This window comes from Xiphophorus hellerii, chromosome 10 (assembly GCF_003331165.1).
Source record: "Xiphophorus hellerii strain 12219 chromosome 10, Xiphophorus_hellerii-4.1, whole genome shotgun sequence".
Classification (NCBI taxonomy): Eukaryota; Metazoa; Chordata; class Actinopteri; order Cyprinodontiformes; family Poeciliidae; genus Xiphophorus; species Xiphophorus hellerii.
In genome coordinates, this window is record NC_045681.1 from 20,883,095 (window position 1) to 20,902,436 (window position 19,342).

At 38.9% G+C, this 19,342-nt stretch overlaps 1 protein-coding gene and 1 long non-coding RNA gene across 2 annotated transcripts in view; one reads left to right on the top strand and one right to left on the bottom strand.

Moving 5' to 3' along the window:
* Positions 1-2,380: 2,380 nt before the first annotated feature.
* The window catches only part of pemt (phosphatidylethanolamine N-methyltransferase), an 80,232-nt gene continuing 63,270 nt past the window's right edge, over positions 2,381-19,342 (bottom strand). Inside the window, exons 5-7 of the mRNA XM_032573666.1 lie at positions 14,870-14,981; positions 8,258-8,332; positions 2,381-2,722 (exon numbers count right to left, since the gene is read on the bottom strand). Coding sequence (XP_032429557.1) covers positions 2,668-2,722; positions 8,258-8,332; positions 14,870-14,981 — 242 coding nt within the window. The 3' untranslated portion in view covers positions 2,381-2,667. The remainder of the gene's footprint in view (positions 2,723-8,257; positions 8,333-14,869; positions 14,982-19,342) is intronic.
* LOC116726798 (uncharacterized) lies at positions 2,729-12,787 on the top strand. The gene is made up of 3 exons (XR_004340668.1): positions 2,729-4,038; positions 6,738-6,857; positions 11,858-12,787. It is a non-coding gene; the product is annotated as an uncharacterized LOC116726798 (long non-coding RNA).

The following is a 19,342-nucleotide window of genomic DNA, read 5'->3' on the forward strand; positions in this document are numbered from 1 at the left end:
AGTCTGGTTCGTCTCCTGGTAAAAATGTAAGCTGTGTTTAAAATCAATGTAGAATCTAACAGAAAAGTGACTAACAGAGGATCTTCTTTAGGGTATTTTCCAGACCGTGTTGCTCTACTGATTAAAGCAGAATGACGATGTCTTAATGCAGGGTTGGACAAAGGGTGTGGAGGGTCAAGGGTCACACACGTTACAGATGTTTACAACCTTTACAAACTTATATGACCCTTTATTTCCTAGAACATTCTCTTAGGTTTAAAAACATAACAAAAATGTTTTGTTTTTTGGGCTTTGAGATTGATGTGTGTTTAAAAAATAAATTCAGCAACAAGTAAATCCTTGGAAAAATGAATAATTTGATTAATTCTGCTTTTAAAAAAAAAAAAAAATCTTATCACTTCACTTGACTGCCACCGATCAATCAGAAGCTTTTCTTTTTCACAATAGTCTTTTGAGATAATGGACAAAATTTTCCACAAAAACATAAAGTTGGTTGGTGAAGTCATTCAAAATATTCTAATTTTTTCCTTGATTCATTGAAATGAAGACCCAACGAGGCTGTATCTGGTTTACCTTGTTCAAGTAAACAAGCCTATTTAAATTTGGTAACTAAGCTGAAGGAAGAAAATTTAGTCTGATGGAAATAAGAGTCTGCTGAGCTCATTATACAGACTAATTCCAAGTCCAACGCTCCTAACAACGACATAACAGATGACTTCCTGAAGGCGGAGTCTCAGAAGGAGTAGGAGCTTCTTAAAGAGACAAAGGCCCAATTTCAAAGCGTCAAATCGCCATGCACATTTCCGGCTTTACAATCTCAGATAATATCTTAATTTTAATGTCATAAATTTATGCCTTTACATTATATAAAAAAAAACAACAAATTTCTTCTTTGGAATTTAGGATTTTTCTTGTAAATATGTGAAAAATAATCTAGAAATACTTGGAAGAAATGTATTTTTTCTTCTCTTATCTACAACGGCCCCAATACACAACGGCCCACTGTAGGTGAAAGCATCTTAACTTTGCTGGTCCTTGTTAGAGGTGACCTTTTCAAGTTGCTGTTGGAAGTCAGTGGAAACAGCCTGAGCGGAAACTGTTGCATAACGTCAAATATGTCTCTTTTTTTTTTATCATCATTTCCCTAAAAGTCTGTCTTTTCCTAGAAGCCATTCACTATTAGCCTGCTGTTCAAAAAAATGTCCAGGTACTGAGTGATAATGGATTTCACAGTGTCAGCGCTGTGAGGACGCAGGAGAGGAATACGGAGGGAGGAAATCAAAGAATCACCGAGAGACGTGGCGGTTTTATCGTCTGGACGTTTCCTTTTGTGGGGAACGAGGTGATGTCACCGCGCTGGCATTGTGACTCTTCTATTGTTGGTTGAGGTCTGCATTCATGGTGATTTGCTTCAACAAAGCAGCTACAGTGCCTTGGTAAGTATTCATGCCCATGTAGCATTTTACATGTCAACCCCCCCGCGCATCGTATCGACCTTAAAAACTGCTGCTTCAGGACCCGGAGAACTTGCATAACCCAGGCACGCCTGGGTTAGAAAGAAAGGAAAAAGAAAGCTGCGGTGTGTAACTTTTACAAAAATATGTTTTTTTTTCCATATTTGTTTCAACTGTCACCATTCTTTTACAGTACAACATCTAACATGAGACAGATCATCTGTGAAAAGATTGAGCTCCTCCACCTCCTCCCTGGGCTGCTATTGCTGTCTGAAGAAATACACCGCTCCCGGTCAAAAACAACCAATCACAGCCAAGAAGAGGGGCTTAGAGCTGTCAATCAACATTATAAACTCAATACTAGATGTGCTAATGGTGGAGAAACAGCTTACTGTTACAGATAAGCCGTTTATCCGCTGTCAAAAGAGGCTATGCTAACTAGCATTAGCATTCGTGGCAGTTTATGTTGTGGTGAAGCGTTGTTGGCAGAACTAAGACCCTCCTCCTGGCTCTGATTGGTTGTTTCTGATTGAGTTGGTGTATGTCTGCAGTTAGTACTGAGAGCGTTGAGAGAAGGCAGAGGAGATCAATATTTTCACAGATTATCTATCCTATATCATACTGTTACAACATACTGATAATGTTAATAAACACAACTCTGGAAAAAAATTAAGAAACCACTAAAATGACCAGTTTCTCTGATTTTACTTGTTATAGGTAAATGTTTGAGTAAAATGAACATTGTTCTTTTATTCCATGAACTACTGACAATATGTCTCCGAAATTCCAAGCAAATATTTTGTGTTTACTTGCAGAAAATGAGAAATGGTCAAAATAACAAAAATATATGCAGCGCTTTCAGAACATAAATAATGCAAAGACAAAAAAAGTTGATATTCATTTAGAAACAACAATACCAATGTTTTAACTCAAGAAGAGTTCAGAAATCAATATTTGGTGGAATAACCAGGAGGTTTTCAATGGGACTCAGTGCAGTGGTCTCTTCATTTTTTCCAGAGTTGTAAGTAAAAGCTATAAGAATTACTTTGTGCAGCTTTAAGCTTCCTGATTCATTTTAAGAAATAAGTCGCATCAACACACATTTCCCTGCGTTTCCGCTTAAGCGGTCCATCAACGCCTACAGCCGGTGTGCGTCCGTCCACACGCCCGGATGGGAATCCTCAGCCGCCCCACCAGCAGGTGAGGGATGCGATCACTCGTGTTTGCGGCGCTGATTTCTCTGCAGATAGATCTGCTCCGTGAATGGTCTGCAAATACAGGAGAACAAACATGCAGTAGGACAATAAATGCGGGAAGGGAACGCTGTACCACACGGTGCCAGGAGGTTGTATGTGTGTAGCGAACCGTGGCGGAGCTCATGGGTGCGGGAGCGTATGATAGGAAGATGTCTCCGGGTTTCCCTTGCTGACGGGGACAATATGTGTGCAAGATATCATTTCCATGGCACGTGGCTGACACACCTGAACCGGACTTCTGAAGAACTTGACACATTTGGAGAATGTGTGGGAGACTCATGGTTTCGTTTGATCTACAGACATATCATCTTACTAGAAATTTTAGTCACATTTGCTTACATTTTATTCTTTTGAAGGGATATTGGACACAACTAAATATGAGGAAATAATATTAGCAAGTAAGAGTACCCATGTACCTCTTAGTGTAGTAAAAGGGAACTCAGATAATCTGTTCCCAAACAGTGTTAGCTTCTGGTCCCCCTATAAATCTAAACATAGGCTTTAGAGGGTCAGAAATGAAACTGCTTGAATAAAGAAAAAAATGTATTACTGGAACATCCTTGCAGCAAGATTGTTTTACAATCTCTGGTAAACTCTTAAATAAACTAGCCAATTTCATAGCAAAGATCAGAAAATCCAACTTCTAAATGAGAAGGCAAAAAACTCCTCAGAGCACACAGTAATGTTTGATTACTTCAGGAAAAATAAAACCATGGCTTTAGAAATTAAATTGTAACTTCTGGTTAAAGAATACATGACACGAAGGTTACAAAAAGAGAACATATTCTTCCGGCTGATATTCAGGACTAAATGGGAAAACTGGAAACGTTTCTATAGCTGTGTTACCAAGGCTAACCTGAACTAAACAAACATTGACCTACTTTTGCCACCCACAGACATCTACAGATGGATTTTATTTTCATAATAATAAATAAAACATTGAGCTGGATTTGTTCTTTAAGTTTTCGTACTTTGAAATTCTGAGCTTTAAGACGTCAAGTGATGAATGTGAAAAACTGAATCAAATGATCAGAATTTTCCTTGCCTTTGCTTATTACACCTAATTAGGAGCAATTAGGTGTAATTGCTCCTAATTACACCTAATTAGGAGCAACTACAGAAACCAAAAGATGAATAAGTAGGAATAAAAAGTCAATTTTAATATTCACAAAGTGTTTTTTTAACCAACATTTCTCTCTCCCTTTTCTCCTAGATTTATGACGGTTGTGAGCTGACTGGGCTGCACGGGATTCACTTCATCACCACCTGTTCTCTGCTGGCCTCCTGCCTCTCTCACACTGGTGATTCTTACCAACTCACTGTGTGAGGTAATATTCCCTTAGCCACACACACTCATACATCTTAACTAATAGCACTACTGAGAATCAGTGAGACACACGTTAGACAAATATAGCACACGGCTCCCGTAATCAGCGCAGCGTGTGGTTAAATCTTTAGCTCCCCAGTGGACGAAAAATGACACCATGGCTGACCGGCGTCGCAGTCGTGACCCGCTCCTGTTGCCCAATATTAAATCTTCTTATACATGGATTGCTTTAATTGGCACGAAGACTAGCGTAGCGAATGAATTTGAGATTCAATGTTGGTTTTCCTACACTTGTCGGTCAGCCTGAACGCCTCATCTTGGGAAAGCTGATTGAGCACCTTGCTGCCATTGCTGCTTGATGTTCAGAGGATGCGAGTTAAGCAAACAAGACAACCCTGATGAGGAAGGAAACAGGCAAAAGGAGTTCATGAAAAGTAATTTATTGCTCAGTATTTACATGGATACTCTGTCATTTTCTCTTAGCTTTGTTTATTATGGCTTTGCGTGTTATGTTGGTATGTTCATAAAGAATGTAGATTAGTGCTCCCTGTTCAGTGTGTCTTGGTACACTGGGCAAACACCCATATATTCTGACGCATAAATATGTGCTTGTGATTGTCAGACAATATGCATGTATGAGTTAGAATGTAGTAGCAAATATACAGTCATGGTAAAAAAAAAAAAAAGACCACTCCTGTAGAGCTTCAGATTTACAAAAGTTAAAATGTAGCTAAACTCAAAGTCAATGTCTTTTAGTTGATAAACTGTAAATAGGGTTTAGAGGGTTCTATATAGGTTTTCTGTGTGAATTGTGACACTTTAGTGTAAATTTGATTGGTTCTGCAGTATTTTGCCTAAAACCATGTCAGTGCTGGTCAAATAGTCCCTAAGGAGTTGAATTTTCGTGCTGGTTCTGGTGGTAGAGCTTGGTACAGGTAAAACCAAAGTAGAGATGTTTGGTTTTAATACAAAATGCCAGGTTTGGTGTAAAACCAAACACAAACACCTCATCCCAAGTGTCAAGCCTGGTGTTGTACACATGATAGGCTGGGTCTGTTCACCAGCCATTCTGTTGACCAGTAAGTGTGTACCAAAGTAATCTAGAGCCATATGTGAGCCAATCTATTTGACAGAAGAAGCTGAGCCAAAACAGGGTCATCAATGACCTTACTCACATCAACAAAGCCATAGCAGACTGGCTCAAAAAGAAGCCTAAAGTTGCAGCAGTCCAGTCAAAATCCAGACCCTAACCTCAGTTGAAATGCTTGGTTGGGCCCTCAAGAGAGATTGAGGATCGTTTGTAAACCTCAATAAACGGAAATCATTCCCCCAAAGCAACATGGGAAGATGTGCAGGTTAGATTTAGTCAGGTAGAGTAACTAGGTTTACACACCAGACCTGATTTGGATCTAGACCCATTTCAAATCTGTCCACACTGAGTTTGAAAAACACAGAGTTTTTCAAGGTGCTTTCTTTATATCACGACTGTGCCTGCAATATATCTCAATTTGTGATTTACATCAAACAGCTGGATGTGATGTGTCTGTATGTTACCTGCTGAGTGGCAGAAACTCATTGTATTTCTCCTTATGTAAAGGTTCTTATTTTAGCTTTTTTCTGTGAGCTCAGATGTGCAGAAGCAGGTCATAGCAGATTTAGGTCACATTGCACAACCAGTAACATAAAATGTACTAACTAGAAAACTTTTAACGTTCGCAAAAAGAGCCTCTAAAGAAAGACGAGATGAAAGCAAAGAGGCAGGTTTCTAAAGCCAGCCGCTCTGCTTCACATATCTTTGTCTCTGCTGACAGATTGCGAATGAATTGGGTGAAATTTGGATTGAAACGCAGTTCATTAACAGCTGGTGCTTTTTAACAACTAAGAGCTCCTCTAATTAAACTCCTGATTTTATTTTGACACAACATCAGTTAATAAAAACTACTACTTATGAAATCAGAAAACACTGTCGATGGAGAGAACTGGGATTAAGGTCAAAACTCAAAGTAAATTTACAGATTCAGTAACATTTTATGTTACCGATTTTGTCCACAAGTCAAATTCTACACTGTTTAAATGGAAATTAACTTTTATTATCCAACAATGTTGCACTGAAGCTGCAGGAGTTCAGTCAAGAGGATTAGAGATGTTTTAAAATTCAATTCTGAAAATAGAAAGCCCATTTTTACTCTGCTGAATGCTGATCTGTGAAGAGTTATTTAATCGCAGGACTACTTTGGAAACAATTTTGGTGTAAGGACTTCAGCATGTTTTCAGATTTATGAATAAAATTACTCTGCAATGGACAAGAAAAAAAATTATTAGGACGAAAGATTACAAAATTTAATATATTTGGTATTAGTTTGCAGTTTGGTTTTGCAGTTTGTGATCATTTTTATTACTTTTTGAAAAATAAAACCAGGAGTTGAGAAATTAAATTTTAAACTCGAGCAAAAGAATATGTGACAACTGAGGTTACAACAAGAGAACATATTCTTTCAGCTGACATGAAGGAATAAGTGAGAAAACTTTACCCGTTTCTATGGCTGTGTTGGTTGATAAGGCCACTCTGAACTAAACACAAACATTGACCTACTTGTGCCACCCACAAACGTACAGAAATATTTGCTCTTTAAATTCCTGAGGTATAAAAACATATTTTATTAACCTATATTCGACTAATCATCACCTCTTTTCTCCTAGATTTATGACGGTTGTGAGCTGACTGGGCTGCATGGGATTCACTTCATCACCACCTGTTCTCTGCTGGGTTCCTGCCTCTCTCACACTGGTGATTCTTACCAACTCGAATCACTGTGTGGGGTAATATTCCCTTAGCCACACACACACACACACACGCACACACCCACCCCCACACACGCCCACACACACACCCCCACACACGCACACACACACGCCCACGCACACACACAAACACACCCCCACAAACACACACACACACACACACACACCCACCTCTTAACTAATAGTACTGTTAAGAATCAGTGAGACACACGTTAGACAAATATAGCACACGGCTCCCTTCATCATTGCAGAGTGTGGTTAAATTTGGTACCTGCACATCTTCAGTTTGCATGTAGCAGCAAATAATACAGAAAATCACACTCCTTCTTAAATCTTGATTTTGAGATATAAAGAATTTTAATTAGCCACGGGGTAAAAGCGGAGTGTACAAAAAGGGAGCAAAACTTTGCACAAATTTCCTCTTTCGAGTTAATTTGAGTCCCTTAAATCTCTGTAAACTGCAAACTTCATTGTGTTTTACTGAGGATATATATATATTTTTTTAATGTCTTAGGGGTGTAGATGCTTTTGCGAGAAAACATGCAGGTCCGTCTGTGTTTGAATCGATGGATACAGCCTCTTCTCAAAAGCACTCAGTAACCTAAAGCAACACTTTCGGTACAGCAGGGAATTTTCTTCAGCCAACAGAAAATTGAGAAGCCTGCCAACCCACGTCAGTCATCGAGACGTCTCCGTTTTACTGACAGAAGCAAAATAAAAAATAAATAAAAACCTACAGCAAGCCTTACATACACCCACACCCGTTCACAGAGCCCTCATACCACTTCTAGAACTATTGTCTGGCTGGTTTGTTTCAGTTTTGTTGCTACTTATTCTCTGTGGAGACGAACTTTAAAATGATTTCAAAATACTTATGAATCATATGTTAGAACAATAGAACATTGTTTTTTTTCCCCACCTGCATTTTCATGGTGAATGTCATTATTGAAGTATCTTTTTTTCTAACTCACTTTACCGGCGTGGGTTGAGTGACGTGTTGGGAGATGTTAGTGTGCCATGTGCTTACTTAAAACTTTCAATTCATTGTCCAAAACCAAAATAAACACATGTGAACACCCAATAAAACCCGGTGTGATAATCAGCTGGGGGTTTTTCCTCCACATCTCCTGAAACAGTGCAGCTAAACAGGTGGATGCCGGTGTTACGCCAGAAAATACACCGACAGTGTTGCTTTTTCAAAATAAAGTAAATTTTAACGTTTCATGACATTTAAATTGATGTCAAACTCTGATGATGATTAATATAGGGACACAAATATAGGCTATTCTGCCCTTATGGATCAGGCACATTGTCACAAAACCCCATCTGGAAATTGTTTTTTCAATATCGGAACCGATACAAATATTAATAACTCTAATACATTTGTGAGAAATGACAACAAGGCTTTTGAGACTTACCCTTCGAATGTTATGGCCACTTTGTAAGCCAGGGCCACCATGGCAGTAAGGACTAACCCAACAGGACTGGCACCACTGGAGACAGAACCAGAGAGAAAAACAGAAGTAAGATAAAAGGGTATGACGACATCCCTGAGACCGAAGGAGATTAACTTCACTGGGACACATAGACAAGAAAAGACTAAGAACTAAGAACTATCTGTCCTACATATTGCAGATGAGAAATGTGACACAGATTTCGATGGAACAACAATATCTTTATGTGTATGTGGAAGTGATCAGAATGCAGCCGTGTTAAAAAAAAAAAAAAAAATTCATTCAGTGACAACAAAAATAAATAAATCTATAACTCATAATGGGCAGGTGTGACTGACGTGCAAAAACCATTAGTTATAAAACAGCATAATATTGGCCAAAGTAAATAGCTTTTTGTGGAGGAAGGATGTAATTTGAAAAGCATAGTTTTTGAATAAATGAAAAAAAAGAGAAAAGTATGCTTCATATTTTGTAAATTCATTTTTAACCCAAAACGTCTGGAACTATTTCGAGCAACAAGGTGGCCATTGAAAAAACATGGAGCAAGAAGTGATTTGCCAGTGAAAGGAATAGTTTCAATTCTTTTAAAAAAAATCACATTCTTTAAAGAGTTTGTGATCTGTAATGAGTCACTTGACAAAACACATTCACAGTATCATCAGTTTTTTTTTTATCACTAAAGATTATTATTTGTTCCTGGAGTCTAGAGGTAAAGCTACCTTGGTTCTTTAAATGCTTCTCTGGGTTCTTTAGTGACTTTTTGGATGAGCTGTTTAACCACTCGGGTTGATTTTTGAGTCCTCTGGCCACTTCACCAATGTTCCATCTCAAACGGGTCTCACTAACTGTGTTTCCATCAATGTGTTTTTATGCGCATTGTGAAGTATCACATTACAAAGGTTTGTAAAAAAAAAAAAAAAGTTTGTCAAAATTCCAAATAAATTCCTCCCTCATCCACTGGTGAATCTGTGCCTTACCAGAGGAACAAAACTCAGAAAAATGGTTAAGTTCAAACCTCCGACTTAGAGGTTTGATGTAGGGATGTACATCAGAGGCAATAACGACGAATGAGTGGGTGAATGAATGTGATATTGTGTGTTTCCGGACGCAGTAAAAGGCTCTTATTATTTTTTTTAGTGCATGTATTTTTTTAGTGGATGTAGTGCATGGCTGCTGTTTAGTGCAGCCATGTGTAGCGTCAACGTCAGATGAAATTACGTTTTGCGTAGCCTGGTTGATTTGCTCCAAACCAGTAGATGGAAACACGGCTAATTTGAATTTTCTTTTTTTTCCCCCTTCTTTTGTAACATTTTTAAATTTAACTCACAATTTGCATGACAGTTTAATTCTTTTTCCAAGAAAGTAATTTAAGACCGGAGCTTTTTTAAGATGGCCGAAATCAGCTTACTCTTCATGGATTAGCTGCTAGCGTTAGCCTTAACAGAAAATGTGAAGGCTATTGCTGGCAGTTTAGCAGATGGTTTTAGTAGGTGACAGGTCAGCCAACTCACTACAGGCACGAGGTCGGCATGGTAACTTGTTTCACAGATAAATCGTACAAGCAGAACGACTCTGAAAGTTGCTTTAGTGTGGGTAAAGGTCATAATAACAAACAAAGTAATCTTTGCAGAAACCCCTAACCAAAATCAGCAAACCAAAAATACAATAACTCCTTGTCTAACACAAACATTAAGATGTCCACAGCCAATGCTCTCCTAAGCAACATCCAGGTCAAGCGTGTGGCAGAAGATCAGGCTGAAGGCTGAGGGAGATGAGTGGCTCTGCTGCTCTGCAGCGTTGCTATCTATGTTCCCTAAATCAGCAACTGTCATCAGTCAGCTGCGGCACACATCGCTGTCATGTGTCCACATCTCAGATTGTACAGATTGACATAAACAAAGGCCATTAAGGCTCATAGTGTATGGATTTTGGGGAGAACAAGGAACACCAATCAACCTGCCTGTTAATGCCTCCAAAGTTAGGAGGCATTAACAGGCCTTTACATTGAGAAGTAGATGATAAACTCTACATCCAGTTGCTGTTATTCCCTTTAGTTTGAAGCAGAATTGGCGGTAAAATATCTGCTGCTCAAGACTCATGTAATGGAACCCAAAAGGGGTCTACCCAACATGGGAACAGCAAAACTGCTGGGATGCAGCCATGTAGTTTTTTGTAGCTCTTCAAAAATCAACCAGCAGTATATGATGCCTAAACAGAGGTGCAGGAACTAAAGGAATTTGAAGATGCAATGAGAGAAGGGGAAGACATGCGGCAAATCTCACCAGGCCGGGAATCAAACCTGTGACCACCGCCACGAGGACTAAGGCCTCAATACGTGGGTTGTGCTTTGCCTCTGTGCCACAACAGCACCCAAGACCAAGCAACTTAAAAGTAATTTTTCAACAAGATATAGAGCAGAGGTGTCCCCGGATATAGAGGCTCGTTTTAAGTCAATAATTCCTTAATATTGATGAAAATGTACTTGTTCTATTGGCAGTTGAATTAACTTATAACCTAAAATGTCTTGTTATAAGTTAAATAATCTCCCATTGGAATAAGTAGTTCTTCATCAGTATTAAGGAATTATTGACTAAAAACAAGCCTCTACAGCTTGCTAAAAAGTTACTTGTAACTAGGTATTTCAAGTCTGCCAAGATATTTGCACTAGAAACTAGACCAAAACTACTTGATACTGCATTGATACTATAATATTAATGCAGACATTGGTACAATACATTTTCATTTAAAGTGTTTTCACATGACTTTGATTTCTATGTCAGCGATGGAACAGCTGCGATTACATTCCTCTCACGGCTTCAGTCAGCTTCAGATGTTATGCACAACATTCGACTCCCACTTATTCAGACGGACCAATCTGACGCCATGAGTCAGCGGACCTCGTTTCATGGTTTCTTTGTGCTACTGACCCACTTCCAAACCCCCGTTAGTACAAATATTATGACCAAACCTGGTCGCCGCCGGTTGACTTGATTGTGCCACGTTATGTCCATTTAGTTGACAGAAACACTCCCTGAATTTCCGCTTCCGCTTGGAAAGCGGCGAGGAAGTGACAATGGAACTGAAATACTATTTAAAAGTTGCCCCTTTCATTTTCTTTCACGCTGTGTGACTCAGCGTGATTCTCAGTACAAGCTCATTATCACCTGATCCAGAAACAGCAGAGCTCCCACTTTGGGGAAAGGCAAATTAACAAAATGTGACATTAGAATTTTATTATTCTCCCATTGATTTGTATGTTATTTTTGGTATAAGTAATCTCATGTAACTTTTTTATGGAAAAGAATGTCTTAGAACATAAATTAACATACAGTCATCACCATCCCAAAATAATGGTCAATTTTTAGCCAATAGTGATTTTTTTTTCTTGCCCAAAATATTTTTTAGAAAGACAAATGTGTTTTTTTTTTTTTGCTAAAAGTGGAATTTTGGGAGAGAAAAAAAATCAAGACTTAGGCCATTATTTTAAGAATGTGACAATACATAGTGTCTGAATATGTCAACCAGTCGATCAGAAGTTGGTTGACATTTCTGTTTTTATTTCAGAATCTTTGCCTGTGCAGCCGACGACACGCGGAGAAGCATAAGTTGGATAAGAATCAAGCAAAACTACAACGGTACAAAATGGCAAGTGGAGCAAAATGATCTTTACTCATTGCTTGTTGCTTTAGTTTTCAGGAAACAAATGGAAAATTTCCAAATTTAATGACCTCAAGATCTATCACCAACAAGAAAAACAACTATACCCGGAGGGACATTTTAACACCAAAAGGGCAATAGCCATTGTTGTCAAAACGACAGTGATTTACTAGCGCTGATCAATACTATCAATACTACAAAACACTCCTTTTTCTCCAGCCAATCAGATTCCCAATCAAGCCAGTGCTTATGTAGCTGCGCACCAACACGGTAGCCCAGAGTTTGAGGGCGTGATGTGGCCCAGAGCGCAGAGTGATCTTTGTTCCGTCTCTCTCGGAGACCCCACGCCCCACCACATGATGAATGTCTCTGATACAACTGACCACAGTTGTAATGCACTCGGCGAAGACGGTTTTAATAAAACAAACCTTTCAAAAAGGAGCAAAGTAGAGTGAAGGGAAGGGGAGGGTGCGCAACAACTAAAAACCAAGGTGATTGTAGAATTTCCACACCATCACTCAACATCTGAATACTATATACTAGAAAAATAGGTTCTCTTATGTTTTTATGCTTAATTTGCCAGAGAAACGCAGACATTAACATAAATCTTTTGGAAAACTGAGTAATTATCGACTTAATTGTATGAACTATAAGCCAAGCCAATTTAGAATGTACTTCATTGTGTTATAGTTTCTGAGAGTCTGCTGTGAATTAGGCTTTTAATAACAGATCTATTTTAGATGCATTTTATCAGCTGTGATGTCTGTTGGACATCATAACGTAAGGCTTCACCAGATGCTCCACATTTCAAAGTGTCACCACAAAACAGATCAATTACAAAACGCTTCTGTTTATAAATGAAGTACTTTAACTTAAATTTTCCTACATTTTGAAAATAAAATTAGATTATTGCAAATGTAGTTCTGAAAATGATTGTTTACTGGATATGTTGGTACTAATACCTGTTGGCTAAAAAATAAAGCTCTACTTCACCAGTTTGTTGACATAATCTAAAAAAAAAAAATCCAATATTTAGTCACTAAATGGAAAAACATGAAGCAGCTATATTTAGATTCCATTTGATATACACCGCTCTGTTCAGCTTGTCTTAATGCAACATTTTCAGTACATTTTCTAACAGGTGTGGGCTCATTTAGTGGCCAGTTCACACAAACAGGAGAGAAAAAGCTGATGAGGGCTAATGGAGAGGCTTTTATCTTTCTACAGCCTCAAGCCATTCACTCAAAGTAAGCAAAAACGCTCCTAAGGTTATTCTTTATTAGTGATAACATGATTTAGAAAATTAATTCAATGAGAAATTTAAGTAGTGATAAAAAGCGTGTGGGAAGAACATGCAAACTCCATTCAGAAAGACAATGCAAACCCAGGACCTTCTTGTTGCAAGGCAACCGTGCTACCAACCACAAAACTGTGCAGCCACAATTTCTTTATAGAATTAAAAAGATGTCTAAAATTATTAAATGAGGTTATTTGCAAAATTTACAGAAAGGACATCTTTCCAACTAAAGTGACTTCATTTTCTCACAATTTGAATAGCCATTTATCCTGTCGTTGCTGGTTATTGTGGACTTTATTTAGCATTATAAGAATTGAGATTCATTGTAGCAACAACAAACTCAATGTGATGATGCTTAAAAATTCATAAACACACAAAAAAAAAGCATTGTTGTAATTGTCACTCCACCAGATTGACGTAGCTTCTTCGTCTAGCACTGTTGTTAGCTTGTGCGTTAGATTTATGGCCACACCAGAAACGGGAATACAAAGGATCCAACTCGGGACTTTAGTATGTTTAAAAATTATAAAAGTGATTAATCACTTTTATAATTTTTGCGCCTTAAAATCTATGTAATTAATTAATGGAAACTAACACGTTAAAGTTCTGGCACTAGTATACATCAATATTTTCATGTACTGCAGGTGTTCTTCCTCTGTCCTGTTTTGTTGGTCACGTATCTACTTCCTGTTGGTGATGCTTTCCATAATTTCGAGATCAAATTTAATTTTGACACAAATGATATCCAACTTTACATTTTCTTTAAGCCCATTACAGACCCTCTTACCTACAAAGCCTCTAAAAGGTTTTCACTCCCATGGCAGTTTCCCCTTTTCACTGTTTTTATAAATGAAATCTTAGGCCATGTTGCTCAGCATTTTGGGAAATATTTGCAAAATAATAATAACTATTACTACCTGAAGTTCCCGCGTTTAATCAAATTACTTTAAATTATTGTTATTCAATTCATTGTTCTTTCTCGACTCAAAGTTTTGGTTTGACTATGCACACAATGAAAAAGAAAATTTGTGAGGGTTTTAATACATTTTACAACGATGCTAGTAAGTATGAAGTCAACTGCATTTAAAACTGACCAGGCAAGAAAAAGGAGAAACATTTGAAAATAGCAAAATTAAGTAGAGGTGTAAGAAAGAGTCCCTAATCCAGACTAGTCTTAACAGCAATGAGGAGGGAAAAAAAGTGATGAAGAAGAGAGAGGGGGAAAGGAGACTCGTAGCTTTTATTAGTCTGGTTCATCAACTCCATAAAAGCTTGCCTAGCAACCACACACTCTAATCTCCCAGCCGTGTTGTCACAGTTGCCATGGAGACTGGGGCCACACGTAAAACTTATTTTACCTTGCTGCGTTTTTCAGCCGTGATTTGCAACTCGGAGAACAACAGCAAGTTCCATTTTTAGGTCGGGAGTTCATCAACTATGCGTGCACTCTCCTCATTTAGAATGCCGTTTGACGTACGCCGGTGCCGTTCTGGCCGGCCAAACGCATCAACTCTGCTGGAGTTTCATTGTCTCGGGGCGGCAAACTTTCAAGGTGGTGATTAACTGCGAACTGTTTGCAACAAGAACATCGGTAGAAAGCTGGCAACATTTACTGTACTTACACGAGCGCGAGGCCGAGGTAGTTGGCTGTGCTGCCCCAATACATCGGGTTCTCTACGACGCTGAAGGGGAAACCGGTCACCTTCTCATCCATCAGGATGCCAAAGTAGTCGCCTACACAAAAAACACAGAAACATTGGATTAAAGGATTTCTTTAAAACAAACAAAATCACAAACAGCTAAATGACAACAAAGTTCGACTGGATTTTTATTTACTTTTTTGATGTTTTGACTGAACGTTGAATTCCGTCAAATGTATTTTTAATGGCGATGATAACGTAAAAACAGTTTTACATTTATAACGCTAGCAGCACTCTGGAAGCATTATTTTCTCTTATGCATTTGTTTTGGGGTGTGTGTGTGTGTGTGTGTGGGGGTGTGGGGGTGTGTGTGTGCGTGTGTGCGTGGGTGTGTGGGGGTGTGTATGTTCCATCTCTACTTGGCACTATTTAGAGATGGATTGGGAAATCGTCTGCTGACCGATTATGGCCCATTTTAAGCCTGGCCGGCCTTACCAGTGACCAGTCAGCTGGAAAGTGTTCAGAAGAAGGGTTTTAAAAAGGCAGTTTTGGGCTCTTTGCACCTGCCTCGCTGACGTCACAACCGCATGCGCAAATGCGGCTCTCTTTTTTCCGCTTTGAGTTACCATGACAGCTAGAAAAGACAAAGTCTTATTTCAGACGCAAATAAAACAATACTATGAACATTGTTGTCTTCCTAATATAATGGGCTTTTAAGTTTTCATGGATTTATAAACAGTCCTGAATTAAGAAGACGATGGCTTGTAAATATTCGTCGCTACCAGTTAAAGCTAACGCCGCACAGCAAAGTTTACAGCCTTCACTTCACTCCGGATCAACTTCTTCAGCCTAAAGAAGGTAGAGGAGCCGTTCTGTGTTATTTCCATGGACTCACTTCTGTATTCAGCCTGAAAGAGCGAGTTTATGCGAACCAGAGAGCAGACCAGAGCCAGACAGCCGAGCTACTGATCCGCCTGTACACACTGCTGTAAACACTGTCCTGCTTCACAAGAAGCATGCAAAACTAATAAAGCGAAATAACACGGAGACCTTAAGAAACACGGCCATATTTTTCTAAAAGCAACAACTTTGAACCTGAACCGTCAGCTGAACTAGAACTCCGACACCAGAGCTGCTCTACTGTTAAGCTATGGGCTTGTTGTTCCTCAGGCTTCAGAAGCAAAAAGCCTGAACCGTAAAATCCACCGTTACTTGGTCTCTGACACTAACGACAATAAATCACGTAATATACTTGAAAATAAGGTAAAAACATTGTCGGTTAATGAATGATGAAAAATGTTTATATACTTAAATAGCACATTTTTACAAGAAAAATGTCTAGCATAAGCTAAAGCTAATGTTAGCCACAAAGTTTAAAGAAAGTAAAACTCACCTTCGTATCTGTGTATAACGAGGCGAACATCTTAAAACCTTTCTCCAGCTTACTTGTTGGGGCTTCGGATCGATGTACATCATTAATTGTTACCTTGGACAAGCCCTGCAAATACCCAGTGTAAAGTGCCATTTTCAATAGATCGGAAAACATTGAGCCGCTTTTCCCCGAACGCGGAAGCTGAGGTGCAAAGAGCCCATTTTAGTATGGAGACACATCTGCTGCCAACCTGAACAGGCTTTCAAAGAAGTTCAAAAGAAGTCAGTAAAGTTGCTGCGTTTTATCCTTTTGCGTTTTCTTCTTCTATCGGTTACGGAACGTGCTGCACTTTAAAAATGTGGCTCATCTTTGAAAATTTCACTTACTGCACGTTTTCGTACTATAAGCCTGGAAAGTACATTATTCGAAATCACTTTCAGACATAGCCTAACCTAAAGGTGCTGCTGTAACCCTTAAACTGCATCCCGGTTATGTTTTTATTAAAAAACAAAACACTGATCTGCCATGTTTTGCTTCTCATCTGATATTTTACACAATTCGTTCGGTTGCTAATATCTTCGTTGAAAGTCAAAATAAAGTGAAAGAACGAACATCTTTAACAGCAGAGATTGTATTTCTAAGTCAGTCATGTGAAGATAAAGTTAGTTAAGATGTTTATTTGCGGTTAGCGTCGTTGGACATGAGGTCAGCTGAACTAGGACACTCCTCACTGCGGCTCGCACACCCACCACATTTTGCTATGCAATCAATTCCCAGTGTTGTGCCCAGGCAAACACAAATGTTATCTGACCCAGTTGTTGTGATAAGGGCAACAGGATGTGCACATTTGAATATTTCTCTTATGCCTCCCCTGCCCACCTACATAGAAATATTCACATTCACACACAAACACACACAAACACACACGCAGCAGGTAAAAAGCCACTGAATTATGCATTTGTTGCTGTTGGCCCCGTTTTCTGTCAAATGGAGGCCAGTAATGTCCGGATTACATAACGCCTTTTCATTATGTATGCTCTTTCTTAACAGCACAGAAAGCGCGCAGAAGAAAGGTGATTATATAAGCGTAACTGCTTGGCATTCAGCGGACGCCCAGATTCACCTGGCCTCCCCACGATACAGCCAGCCTCGATTGTTCTGACCCGCAAAGTGACGACTGGCATTTCATTCAGATCTGGGAGACAATCGCGACTTTAACGATGTTGTTTTTGCTGCTGTACTGTTGCACACGCATATAAAAAAAAAAAAAAAAACGGCCAATAAAGCAGCATCCTGACTTCAATTAAACTGGAAAGTTGCCTTTGCTCCTGCGCCACGCAGTTTAAATCTTCAGGTCACTCGTTTAATGAAGAACATGTCCTGAATGTCCTGTGCTTAAATGTCACAGGAGCTGAAAAGAAACCTTCAGACGAAGCCCACGCTCACACCGAGCAGAACCGAGCGGTGGATTGGTAATCTGGTGAATGGAAGCCCATTTGCTGACGGGTTTTAGAGGGAATGGGCCGACAGCCTGTGATGATCAGACACTTGATTACCTTGTATCAAATGTGGCTACAAAATATCATAATTTGTTCACAAATGAGAATATAAGAATATAATATAATGAGAATATAAACCATAAAGCACTCCGTCAAGTGTTGTCTCGCAATACTGGGTTTGACATCACAATTCTTAAATTAAAGTGTCCAGACTTTAATTTGAGAATTGTTACTTTTTATCCACCTTAGAATTATGACTTCTTTCTCACAACTCTGATTTTTTTCTCCACAAATTCTGAGTTAAAGTCAGACTTTTATTTCTGAATTCTGACTTTGTTATCAAATTTCAGATTTTTATATCTGAATTGTGATTTTTTTTTTCTTCTCAGAATTTGTACTTTTTTCCCATCTCAGAAATTAGATTTTTTCCACACAATTCTGGGGTTGAAGTAAACTTTTATCTTATTAATCTTAGTTCTCAAATCTGAGATTTTAATTTCAGAATTGTCTTTAATGTCAGATTTTTTTTAACTTTTCCCCCCCCCATCTCAGAATTCAGACTGTTTTCCTCATCTTTAATTTGAGACTTCTGATTTTTCCATCTCGTAGTTCGAACTTTTTCCTCACATAAGATGATAAAAAAGAGAAAAAATATATATTTCATGTTCATTTTGCCAACAGACAGAAACCTTCGTGTTTAATTTTTCAAGTGAAATTCTCTTCAGAATTAAGGTGCAGGATCGTGCAACAAACAGCAGCATCGACAGCTTTTGTGTTTTTAACCACCATCGGCTGAAGCAGTGGAATTTAGTACCATGACCTATAGATAAAAATCAATTGTTGCTGCGTTGTTGTTTCTATTGTGACTTGCTGTAAAATGAATTGCCCGTCGAGACATGAAAGAATCTGAATCTTTGCCTATGGATACTTTTTGTTCTGACTTGTCCACTTTCCTCAGTTTTTTGGAAACGTGTTGCTCTTTGGTTCTCCGTAGGCAAACTTCTGGTTTCAGCCCTACCTTGTCTGCTATACTTTGACTTGGCACACGTGTGTTTTCGTAATTTCAGAGCCTTTTTATCCTTGAATGACTCATCATTTGGAGCACAAGACATCATGCTTCTAGCTAAAAGGCTGGACCAGTTGTCTTTCCACATGCGCCACCTTTTACTGGAGAAGTAATTTTCTACTCCTAAAATCGCCATAATTACACCGGAACAAATACAACCCTTTTTTTTTTTTAACTGCTTCCTGCTGTTCTTTCATTCACAATCACCTGCACTTGTTTCTATAGATATTTAAATGGTCGCTGCAGTGCATAATTGCGACATCTTCTCTTGTGCCATCCACTCCCCCACTTCTTCCAATCTCCATTTTAAATGGTGCGTTCCAGAGATGCAAACATGGAGGACTCCTGTTCCCTTCTGTTGGTTCTCCTGTCTGAACCCAGTGAAGGACATGGGCGAGGCAGGAAAAGCATGGGGCAGTCAGTCTGGGTCATTTATGAGTCTCTCCCACTCTGGTCCCTGACCTACAATCTACATATCAAGAATTAGCAAGCGGTCATTGCTGCGGCACTCGTGATTG